The 11,918-nt window shown below is 49.1% G+C and overlaps 1 protein-coding gene across 2 annotated transcripts in view; it reads right to left on the reverse strand.

The window, feature by feature from the left end:
• The window catches only part of CLMP (CXADR like membrane protein), a 107,084-nt gene extending 95,576 nt beyond the window's left edge, over positions 1-11,508 (reverse strand). Inside the window, exons 1-2 of one of the 2 annotated variants that reach the window (XM_060104173.1) lie at positions 11,484-11,508; positions 10,559-10,897 (exon numbers count right to left, since the gene is read on the reverse strand). In XM_060104173.1, the coding sequence (XP_059960156.1) occupies positions 10,559-10,586 (28 nt within the window). In that variant the 5' untranslated portion in view covers positions 10,587-10,897; positions 11,484-11,508. Of the gene's footprint in view, positions 1-10,558; positions 10,898-11,299; positions 11,363-11,483 lie in introns of those variants that run through there. The other variant, XM_060104174.1, reaches the window with a different exon arrangement.
• Between the last annotated feature and the right edge of the window lie 410 nt (positions 11,509-11,918).

Consider the following 11,918-nt stretch of genomic DNA (forward strand, 5'->3'; position numbering starts at 1 on the left):
CCAGTCCTGGGCAAATCAGAACGGTTGATCACTCGAGACAAATCTCAAGCCTTCCCAGAGTTGAAGGCAGCCATATCTGGCGACAAAGCTTATGCACTGCCCCCTCCATGAGCTGGTAATGAGACACTGGAGGATGAGAGCCAGTGAGGAGTCCTGCTGTGGGGTGTTGCTGCCATGCATAGGGAGGCTCATGGTCCAGTGGAGGAAGGGGATGAGCAATGGTTTGGGAGCCAGAAGACCTGGCTTCTCCTTTTGATTCTGCTACTAATTAGCTGTATAACACCAGGAAAATGTCTTAACCTCTCTGATCCTTTTCGATAAAATGGAGGCTGACAATACCTGTCTCACAAAGCTGTCGTGAAGATTAAATGCGCTAACATACACATAAGCACTGAGCTTGGAAATAATATTTTTTGAATCCCACCAACACTTTCTGTAATCATTGACTTGTGTTTCCTCTGCTTGCCCTACCTCGGATACCCTAGTGGAGTTAGTGATGTGCAGGGTGAATCCACTAAGACAAAGGAGAAAGAGGGAGGAAGAGGACCTCTGACTCCACGTGCCAGGCAACACAGGAAAGGCGAGATGTACAGAGTTCACGCTTGCCTGCTCTGCATGTATGTGTGTGTGTGTGTCTGTGTCTCACTCTGTCCCTCTCTGTTTCTCTCTCTGTCTCTATCTTTGTCTTTGTCTCTGTGTGTGCATGTCTGTTCCTCTGTCTTTCTCTGTTTCTTTCTGTGTCTTTCTCTGTTTTTTCTGTCTCTCTCTGTCTTGCTCTCTTATCTCTCTCTCTCTGCTTCTCTCTCTCTCTCTCATTACGTACCAGATCCGAGAGCAGCCACACTGGGTCCAGAGAGAGAGGGGAAGAGCAAGGGGAAGGTCAGGCTCAGGTGGCAGGCATATGAGGACGGTCACCTGGATTCCTCAGGGCTTGGGAAGCTGCAGGACTCTGGGAACAGGGAGGGAGAGGCAGTGGAGCAGAGACGGTGGCTACAGAGAGGTGGCCCCATTTCCGGCTCTTTGAGGATGGAGAGGCCGCAAGGCGGGAGCCTGAACTTTGCTATTGGCTGGAGGGATGGGGGATGGACTTCCAGCCAAGGAAAGCAGATGGAGACCAGGCCTCGGCTAGAAACCCAGACTCTACCCACCTGGGCCAGGAATCCACTCTAAGTGGGAATTCTAGGTCTGCAGAAATCTGGGACACCCAGTTTAGCCCACACTCTTTGTTGTTCAGGTCAGTGGAAAAAAACAGACATTTTTCTTCCCACCTTGAGGTTTGCCTTTCCTCCCAAATTTAAACAGGAAATACAATTCAACATGTCTTGAATGTGGGTATGGGGCTCACTGGATCTAATTTTGGTCAGGACAAAAGTAGAGGATGCAGGGCCTTGCAGCTCCATCTTAGGCCAAATCCTCAAAGACCACATGGTGGCCTCCCATCCATGTGTCCCCATAGGTATGTCATCCATCTGTCTCTCCACTCCTGTCTTCCCCAGATCATTACTGAAGCAGAAGGCAAACTCAGCTCCAGTCTGTACAGCTGTATAGCCTACGACAGAACACCTGACCTCTTAAGTCTAACTTTTCTGACCCAAAATAGGGATGACAATAATACCAGCCTCACAGTGGACTTCCCTGGTGGTGCAGTGGTTAAGACTCTGCATTCCCAATGCAGGGGGCCCGGTTTCGATCCCTGGTCAGGTAACTAGATCCCATATGCATGCTGCAACTAAGAATTTGCATGCCACAACTGGGGAGCCGGCGAGCCGCAACTAAAGAGCCCATGAGCCGCAACTAAGACCCAGTGCAACCAAATAAATAAATAAATAAATAAAATAAATATTAAAAAAAAATAATACTGGCCTCACAGATTGTTGTGAGGATACCAGAAATTTCTGGTATGAAAGTCCCTAGCATGATGCTTACTACACAGTAGGTGCTCAATAAAACAATACCTGACAGCGAAAGCAAAAATTAACCAGCCCGTGTTTGCCCAGGCTGGACAGCCCAAGCGGGCACAGGCCTTGGGGAGCGTGTGATGGAGAGGGCAGAGTAGGGAACAGAAGTCCGGCCCCCTGTGATTCAGCTTCAGCAACCTGCAGACAGTATTCAGGGCAGCATAAGGAAGGGCGCCTCTTGCCCGGAGCTGAATAACACAAAAAGTTACTCTCCTAGAGCAGTTACAGACAACTGGGGCACAGACGGGGTTTATGCACCTCTTGGGATCCTGGAGCAGGGCGACATTCCCTGAAGGACATCTGGGAACTCATCTGCAGGATGGAGGGGCAGTGGTGGCCGGAGCCCTGAAGGCTGGCCCTGCTGGCCTGGTGTCTGCTGGCTTCAAGCAGACCCTCCAAATACCTCTGGGCTGAGCCTCTCCCAGCAAGGACAGTCATGGGAATCAGGACAGCCATTTATTAGCTTATTATGTACCAAGCAGGATGCTTAAATTCTTTGTATGCATTGCCTCATTTAATTCTCACAACAAACCTATGAATTGTTAATAGATGTGATTACTGGTGAGAAAACTAAGGTCAGGAAGGTGAAGTGCCCAAGGTCACACGGTTATAAAGTGGCCCAGCCAGGACCCCGGGGCTGAGCTCTTACAGAAGTGGCTACCCGGCACATCCACATGGCCGCCTATGTGCCTTCCCCCACTCTTCCCTTGAAGAGTGATTGGAAATAATTGGAACTGTCACTGGAAGTAATGAGAAGTGACAGAGGCTGGGTTGGAAGGCTTATTGCTCCAAGTCAAAACGATCCCCACAAACCCAAACCTAAATTTAAACAGTGAAGTCGCAAAGCACTTTCCCTCTCCAGGATTTGACACCCCCTCACCCCCAACCCTCCCAACAAGAAAAGAAGTAAGGTTATGTCAGGGGCTGAGTCTGTTCAATACAACAGATTTCTTCTGCAGCAAAAATTTCCTTTTCGGCTTAATCCTATTCACTTTCCACGTGGACAAATATTACTAAAACCTCAGGTGACCAGACCACCATTCTTAATTAAGAGATCCAAATTCACTGGTGTATTTCTTCCTCTTTTTCTTTTCTTTTCTTTTTTTAAACATGCCATGAGGGATGAGGAACCAGAGGCAGCTATGTAACTGGCAGGTTGTGAGGGAGAACGAACCATAACTTTCAATAGGCAAGGATGTCGGGAGGTCCAATCCTTCCAGAAAGCACCTGGCTGAATGCCAAGGACACACAGCACTGAATCCGTCCCTTCTGATGACGATGGGGGTGATCCATCAACCCACCAGCTGTTTAGTTAGCACCAGCCCCACTAATGTGCAAGTGCTGTGGATGACAGGGGAACATCAGCCACCGTCCTGAAGATGCACGTGGGAAGACACAGCCCATCTCCGTAAGATGGCACAGGATTGAGTTGCTACCTCCCCAGGACTCCTAAAAGCCCTGGTACTTTCCTTGATGACAGCGCTCCCATGTATCTGCAATTCCTTGTTTATGACTATGTCGCCCCACTGGGCTGAGTTCTTAGATGGTGGAAACTGTGTTCCGTATCAGTGGCATCTGAAAGCCTAGCACAGGGCCTGAACTACAGAAGGAGCCCCCCTCCTCTAATTGTTTCGTGAGTGAGGGTGCATGAACGATGTCAAAAATGTAAGAGGACATACATGAGAGTCCCTGGAAGCTCCTGAAAGCTGCTGCCGCTCTCCGTGAAACAGAAAGAGCTCAGAGAAGCTGCTCGGTAAATGCCAGGAGGGCCGAGCTTTTAGCTTGTGCATCCTCTGCTATTTCTGTGCCTTCCTCTTCCTCCCGCTCCTATTTCTTCTCCCCTGTCGCCTTTCGTGACCTGAACTCTCCAGATCCGCTTGCTGCCTCGCTTCAGAAAAACCTCCCATATTCCACACTGACCTCGGAAGACAGCTGCCCATGCTCCCTTCTCAGTGTGGGCACAAAGGCGGCGGCTTCCTCCCTGCGTCCCGAGGAAACAAAGTAGCCTTCAGTCTTATCACCAGCAGACTCTGGCCGAGGCTCCACACACAGTGACCCAACCACTGCCACTAACAAAATAAAGGTTGTTTGACTTCAGCATTCTTCCCCATTCTGGTCTATGTGGTGCCAAAGGAAATAAACTTATTTTCCCAGAATCTAGACAGTTAGGAAGCTCAGATAACCAGATTTTTTTTTTTTTGGTACCGTCTGCATTCTTCTTTGGGAAGAAGTCAAAACTGCTGAAAAGAGGAATTTAACTACAAAAGGCAACATATAGGGTGAGTTGTAGCCAATACACTCACCATCCATAGCCTCAGGACTAATAAGGAGTTCACGCAACCAACCCCAAAGCAAGGCGAGGTCTCCACAACTATGAGAGTCTTCTGATTCGTTAGTATGTATGTACTGTACTGTATGTATGTAACCCATGTATGACATACATAGTAATTCTGGGTTATAAACGATAGACATTAACCCAAACGAACCATTTCTTAACAATTTGAATGGAGTGGGGGGGAGGGGGTGATAAATGTTCTAACAGAATTTTCCACTGTGGGATTTATCATTTGGAATCCTGTAAATGAAGCCTTACTTCAGCCTGATCCTCTCTTCTTGATAACACAGAAGCCTTGATTTCAGAATAACTATGTGCCTCCTGATAATTGGAAAGCAAATAGTTTTTGGAATCCAAAATGTTGGGTCGGTGTCCTGGCTCAGCTACTTACTGAGAGGGTAATCTCGAGAAACTCACTTTATTTCTCTAGGCCTCAGTTTATTTACCTGTAAAGTGGTGTAATAATGACATTTACTCTCAAAGAGTGATTTGAGAATGAGATAAGGTATGTTAATATATTTTGTAAACTGTGAAACTTTGTACAAATGTTAGCAATAAATTCTACTGCCGTAATAATCCTACCCACATAGTTCTCTCTCAGGTACTACGAGTGAGCTAATAATACACAATCCATATTTCAAAACCCAACCACAAGTTCAAATCCATGCAGGGAAATCATTAAGCTACACACTTAGTGGGTGTACTTTATTGTATGTAAATTATGCCTTAATTTTAAAAACTGAAGGAAATGCTAATGCCTGCAAACAGTTTCATGCAACAGACCCTCTACTCAGAAGTCTACCCTGGGTGTCCATGCTTGGGGTTGTTTTGTAGGTAACTCTGCTCAGGATGAAATCCTTTTGGTGAGTATTTCAGGTACTAAACTTCTAGGGCAGAAGTCTCTGGCCATCTACCCTGACCCTGAATGATGCTGCCTGGCTAACAGTGCCCCAGTGCAGACCCAGGATGGAGTCACTACTGCTCTCTTCACATTAGGCAGCCAGCCGTTCTAGATTCATAATCATATGCTACCTATTGCCATGAGGGCTCAGTGCCTGAAAAAAATCAGATAAGCATGGTAACACCCATGTGCTCTGATCACAGCCACATCTGGACCAGCCGGAAAATTCTCAGAATTATTAAAAAAAACAGAGAATGTTAATGGTATAAGGAAACATAGAGATAAGCTGAGTCTAGTAAGCTCATTTCACAGAGAAAGAAATTGAGGCTCAGAATAGTAATGACTTGCCCAGAATAACCCAGCAAAATTATGAAGGAGCTAGAGCTATTGATTTCCCATTCTATTCCTTGTAGGCACATCTACATCTTTAGGACTTTGGGTATAATCTCTTCTTCCCGAATATACCAGACATTATACAAGGCACTGCAGAAGTTTCCAGGATTTCTAGTTATGATGGCTAAACTGAAATGTTATGACAACGGCCCTATTTTTCAGACAATTTCTCAACATAAAACCAATGGCAATTATTCAGCACTGACTACATTCAACTGAAGCATCTGAAGAGCAACTGTGATCTTGGAGCTTAACTACATGAGCTGAAAAGGAGGAAGAGAGATTTTCCACTTCAAGAATGTGTGATAGGACAGATTATGGAGTTAGGGGGTCTTGTCTTGGCCCTTCTACTAAGCTACCTGTTTAACTTTAGCCAAATCTCTCTGAACTTTGGTTCTTTCTTCATCATAAAAGAAGGGGTAGGTTTAGATCAAGGATTTAATTGGGTTGCAAGGAACGGTATCAGGAGGTCAATGAACCCCTAGAAGTTATAGGAAAACTTGATGTGTATGTGTCTTTTTCTAAGAAGTGGATTCAGGGTTTTCACTGGATTCTCAGAGGGGTCTGGGATTCAAAATTTTAAGAACCACTGATTTAGATAGTGTCTTAGCTTTTTCCCATGTCTGCTAATCTTTGATTCTACCTTTTAAAAATGCCTGTCTAGTTCATCATCATTAGGTACATTTATGAAATATACTCATGTGTACTTTGCTCAGCTGAGCAAAAGATAAAAATTGAATGAGACAAGATATGAGCCTATCTGGAATGTATTTATATTATAACCATCACCATTAATATGGGAAGACGAGGGAAGGACATGGAATCCTACTGAGACCCGTCATTAAACCACAGGCCAGTGGACCAAGCATTCAAGCACTCCTCAAACTCATTTTTTTGGAAACAAGGCTACTTCCCCATCCTGGCAAAAGTTTCGATGAATTCTATAGTTAATGTCTGGTACTAACGTACTTGATATATTAAGTTTGTATAACAAATGTATTATCTGGTCCTCCTTGTCCATGTAATGTTCTATGTATAACTTTTTTAAAAACAGTACTCATTGTGTTTTCATTAATGGACAAGGCAGCACAAAAGCAAACAGTTAAAACTGGGTTCCTCGCAATTGTGTTGTTCCACAGTCAAAGAGTAATAATACTCCAGATCTTTCACCTCTCTTGACCTTAAATGTTCCAAATGTTTCAAATACCCAATTATTTTAACAGATACTTCGCAAGCTTTTAGTTTCTGCTAGGTACTAAAAGTGGTACCCAGATGAATGAGGCATGGGCCTTACACTCTAACTGGAGTGTTAGGTAAGTATTCAGATCGCTGTAATACAAAGTAGCATAATAGAACGGCTACTGGGATTCAAAGGAAGGAAAAGAGTATATTCTGTTGGTGAAATCATGGACAGGTGTATGGAGGAAGTGGTATTTGAGGTGAGACTTGGAGAGTGAACATGATTTTGATCTAGAGTCAACAATCTGTAAGGGTGGAGAGTAAGAGGGCATTTTTGGTGGAGGGATTATCATAAACAAAAGCATAGAGCCAGAAAGAAGCATGGGGTGTGGTTTGAGTACGGGAAGTAATCCAGGTTTCTTGGAGAGTTGTTGGGGGGTGAGATGTGAATGATATTGTGTAAAATATTTAATATGAGAATGAAGTGTTTATACTTGACATTATAGGCAACGGAGACTACTAAAAGTTTATGGAAGAGCAGAATAACATCACGGAATCAGAGAGAATGTGAATTCAAAATCCCTCCACCCCCATTCTGCAGTCAAGGAACCCAGAGAGCTTGCCAGATTCCTAATCCAAATTCTTTGCCTTATACCAGCTGTTTCACGAGGTTACTCGGGTAGCAGTATGTAGGAAGGGAAGACGGCTTGGGCAGGAGACCACGTGGCAGCTATTACAGAAGTCTAGGAAGAAGTTCAGGTAGGATAATGAGACCTGAGCAACAGGGGAAGGGGAGAGGTGGTGGTCAGAGGAGGGGCTGGGGGAACCCATGAAGTCCCCCTTGTTTCTCCTCCATGGGGCTCAGAGCATTCCTTTTCATTCACATCAGAAAGGCAGGACATTTGATTTCACTCACTGGCAGGTCCAGAAAGCAAGGAGTCAACTGGCCCATCCTTGTTCAGACTATGAACCCTTAGCCCTCCTGACTCCCCTTCAATCTGTGCTTTCTCTAGAAAAAAGAGGCCAGAAGTCACGCTAGCAGTGGCCAGAAGCCACCCGGGATCTGTTCCTTTCATGGAGCAGGAGATGATTTTAGGATTCAGGCAACGCTGAGGGCTTTCTTTCTGGCTTTCCTAAAGAGTGCCCACCCAGGCATCCCAGGGCTCAAAACCACTTTGCAAATAAGGCTAATCCAGCCCACAGGAGTGGTTCCCCAGGGGCTGCTGACCCATGCAGGGATTTCAGTTCCTTCAGTGTTGCTCCCCTCAAATGCTGGTCTCTGGCTCTCCAACCTCATCTCAGGTTTCCTGCCCTGTCCCTTGTCCTGACTCTTCAACTCATCTCCTCTGTGACTTCTCACTTGAACAGTTTATTCATTTCAGAGCTGGGATGTCATGTGTATGGGTACATCTGACAAGGGCATTGATGTGGCAAAAGCTTAATAGTAGGTGAACATCCTATTATTAGGTGAATAGTAGATGAACATCCAGTTATGGAGAATTTCTAAGTCAGTGGTCCACTTTTTCTCTTCTACATGGCATTTGGTTTTGTAACAATTTTATAAAGACAGAACCCTCCCCAAAAAGATATCATGAGAGACAACTTGTATGAGAAAGACATCAACCCAACAGATGATATTCTCACCAGAGGAATGATACACATAGTGGGCACTCAATAAAAAATGGCTAAGGAACCAATGACATCTTTTGATCCATGTCTTGGTCTGTTCCTCTTTCTCATGAACTAAGACATTGACCATCATCAAAGCCAGCTGATTTCAACTGACCATGCAGGCCAAAGTCACTTTCCACCAGAAACTGTGCCCAAATGGGGCTGGTGTAGAGCAGATGCTCAAACACTCTTAGTTTTGTTTCCCTTTCCCAGACTCCTCCCACGGGGCAGGATCTCGCTGACATCTCCTGCTCCATGAATAGGACTGAACTGGATCTCAATGCAGAGAACATCTTTAAGAGTCCTTCTGCGGTGCCGGAAGACTATACATGGCGGTTTAGCAAGCAAACAACCTGCATTCAAATCTTATCTCTGCTAACTAGGAGCTTACAGCTTTGAGCAAGTTACCTGACCTCTTTACATCTTATTCTCTTCACCTGTAAAATCGGAGTAGTAATAGTGGGTGGTCAGTAGGGTTGGCGTGAAGAATAAATGAGTTAACAAGATAGCCCATATAACATGCTCAGCATAATAAGTAATCAGTGAGTTCCAGCTGCTTTTAATAAGGCTGCTCTGACGTTTGAGCCTACTGACATCGGGTGGTTGGTACCTTAGGGGTAGAGGCCAGTAAAGGTGCCATCCAGATATGCCAGCTGTGCTCAGGAGCAGTACTGCAATACTTGGCTGGTATTTAAAAGAGCTTAGAAAATCGTGGCTCCTCACCTGCCCTACTTGAGCAATAGTTTAGGTTAATCCACCTCTTTTATTCCTCTAATCTGGGTGAAGAGTTATTGTTGGCCTGAGGCTGGCTTAGGCAGGCATGCATATGGCCTAGTTGGTTTGTAAGGTTTCAAAAAGAGAGACAGAGAGCTCTAGACATCTAATTCGGAGGGAGTTTTTAGTGCCTCTTCACTTTTGTTTGGGGGCTTTTCTATCCATTAGGTCCCTGACAAACTCCTGGTGTTTAAGGCTGTCAGAGCCAGAAGGGACTTAGGAACCATCTCATTTGCTTGTTTTGGGGTGAAGGGAACTGAAGGCCTGGTAGTGGGTAAGTGGTCCAAGATCACCCAGCAAGTCAGTTCAAAACCGGGACCAGTTCTCACCTGGCCTGGTCTCCAGGGCAGTGCTCACTTTACCACACCTGCTGGCTCTTTGGTTTTCTGAACTCAGGCTCACATTTGGTCCTGGCTCTAGGTGTAGCCCACGCTTCCCTGGTGCCTATCATGACTTTTCTTCAGCTCCCCAGTCGGGCTTCCCTGCCCTGGTGCATCTCCTTCCTGTCAGCTCTTGCCCACACATCCTTGATGGGCACTGTCCTGCCCTACCCTGTAAACTTGCCTGCTTCCAGCCCGGGTGAGTCTATGCCTTAGGGCCTCTGAGGCCTCAGGAGTCCTGCCTGGGTGACACCCAGAAGGGACACGCAGGGCAGCACTTCTCTTGGCCCCAGAACCTGTTTCCCTCTATGCTATCCTCCGCTCCGTTTTTCTCTGTCTTCATCAGTCTCTCTCAGTCTTGCTGTTCTGCCTCACATCCCTCCTCCTCTTTCCTCTCTCCCTCCCAGCCCTTTCCCTTCCCCTCTTCGTCCCTCCCAGTCTGTCCGCACCTTCCTGGTCCTCCTGGTGCTCTGCCCTTTCCCCTCTCCGGCTTTCCTCTCCCCCTCTCTTCTCCCACTCCCGTTCCCTTACCCTCCAACACATCTGTTTCTAATCTGCGCCCTCCAGGCGCCTGTTTGAAACGAAAAAGCTCCCCCCACCCTCAGGAACCTGGCACAAAAATTCCTGAATAATACCTTCCCTCCCCCACTTCTCCAGTTTCCCCAGATACTCCTGAAACTAAACACCACCCCCAAAAGCACCCGCCACACCAAGCGGTTCTCGGCGAAACTCAACCAGGAAACACCCCAACGCCCAAGGCTGCTCCAGGGCCCAGATGTGCGAGACGTTTTCGATGGCCGACTGGGCGGCCCTCCGCTGCCAGATGTGTTCCTCCCTGGCCGGGAGGCAGGGACACAGGCGTCCGGCTCACTCCGGAGGCCGCGGGGACAACCGTTCGGAGCCCGTGTCGCGGCCCGGGTGCGGGACAATGTGTGCTCGGGGCCACCCGCCCTCCCCAGGCACTCACCTAGCCCGAGCAGGACGAGGAGGATCATCCCGATCCCCGGGCGCGGGCTCCTCCCCGCTCAGCCGCTGCTTGGCTCCGGGGCGGGCGGGCTCAGCCGACGGACTTCGGGCGAGCTAGGCGCGGCGCCTCGGGGTGCGCGCGGGGCGGCTGCAGCCATGTGCCGGCGCGGGAGCGGCCCCACGCCTCGCGCCCTGCGCCCAGCTCCGGGATCCCCGCAACAGGCGCAGAAGGGCTTCCAGCGCTCGTCCCGCCAGCTGGCACTCGGACGGGAGCGGGGACCCGGGTCAGCGAGGAAAAGGCGTGGCAGAAAGACCCTACCGCTTCGTGGAACACTTTTCCCTGTTTGGAAAGAAAAAGGAGTGAAGAAAGCGGCGGGGGGGGAATAGAGTGAGCTGGAACCACATGGTTGCCTCCCACCGGCAGCCCCTCCCTCCCTCCCTCGCTCGCTCGCTCGTTCCCTGCTCCCTCCCTCCCAGCGCTTGGGGCGCGCGGAGCGCCGGCCGGGCAGCCACGGGGGTCGGGCCCGCGGGGCGCCGCCGCCGGCGGGAGGGAGGAGAGGGGATGCGGCCGCTCGGAGGCCGGTGGTCGCGCCCGGCGCTCGGTGTGGGGTCGACCCTGTAGGAGAGAGCCGAGGACACTTGGCCACGAGCGAGGATGAGGCCTTGTCAGCCTCCTCGGTCTCCGTCCTCACTTGGTCTTCTCCCCACTTCTCTCTCGCATCCTTTGCTCGCTCACACACACCCTGCTTCCGCCCAGATCTGCGCTTTCTCCTCTTCCATCTCCTCTCTCCATTTCTCTCGCGTCTGCATTCTCCTCGCCTCTCCTCTCTCACCTCCTCCCTCCTCTCCTTTCCTTCCTCCTTCCTCTTTTCTCCTCTCCTCCGCCCTCTCTGCCACGTATAGTCGGGGTGAGACTCCAGACCCACCGTGCAGACAGCCCAGCCTGAAAGTGACAGTCGGGACTGTCAAGCAACGGGTCCGGTCGGGCGCTCCTGACTTCACGGCCTGTTTGGGCTCCACAGCCTTTCCGTCGGCCTTTCGCCCTAGCTGTTTCTCCCTCGGCGGTAATCACAGCAGCCCCTGCTCGGATCCGGACGAGCTAAGCGTGCCACCCGCCCCCACCCCCCGGGGAGTGGGGTTCACAACTCTGTGGAAAGGAGTCCGTTAGGAAGCCCTGGAGCTGACCTCCCTGCACGTGGCCCTGGACAAAACAGGCATCACCTCCTTTCAGAAAAGAAGGCAGAGGGCACGGATTCCCTCCTCCGTGCGAGGGACCCCGCCAAGGAGGCCCGCGGAGGGCCGCCCGCGACCTCCCGGGTCGGCGCCTGGGGTTGTGTCTACCAGGACCCTGCTGCTCGGCG

Source organism: Mesoplodon densirostris, chromosome 7, assembly GCF_025265405.1.
Source record: "Mesoplodon densirostris isolate mMesDen1 chromosome 7, mMesDen1 primary haplotype, whole genome shotgun sequence".
In the NCBI taxonomy this organism is placed as follows: domain Eukaryota; kingdom Metazoa; phylum Chordata; class Mammalia; order Artiodactyla; family Ziphiidae; genus Mesoplodon; species Mesoplodon densirostris.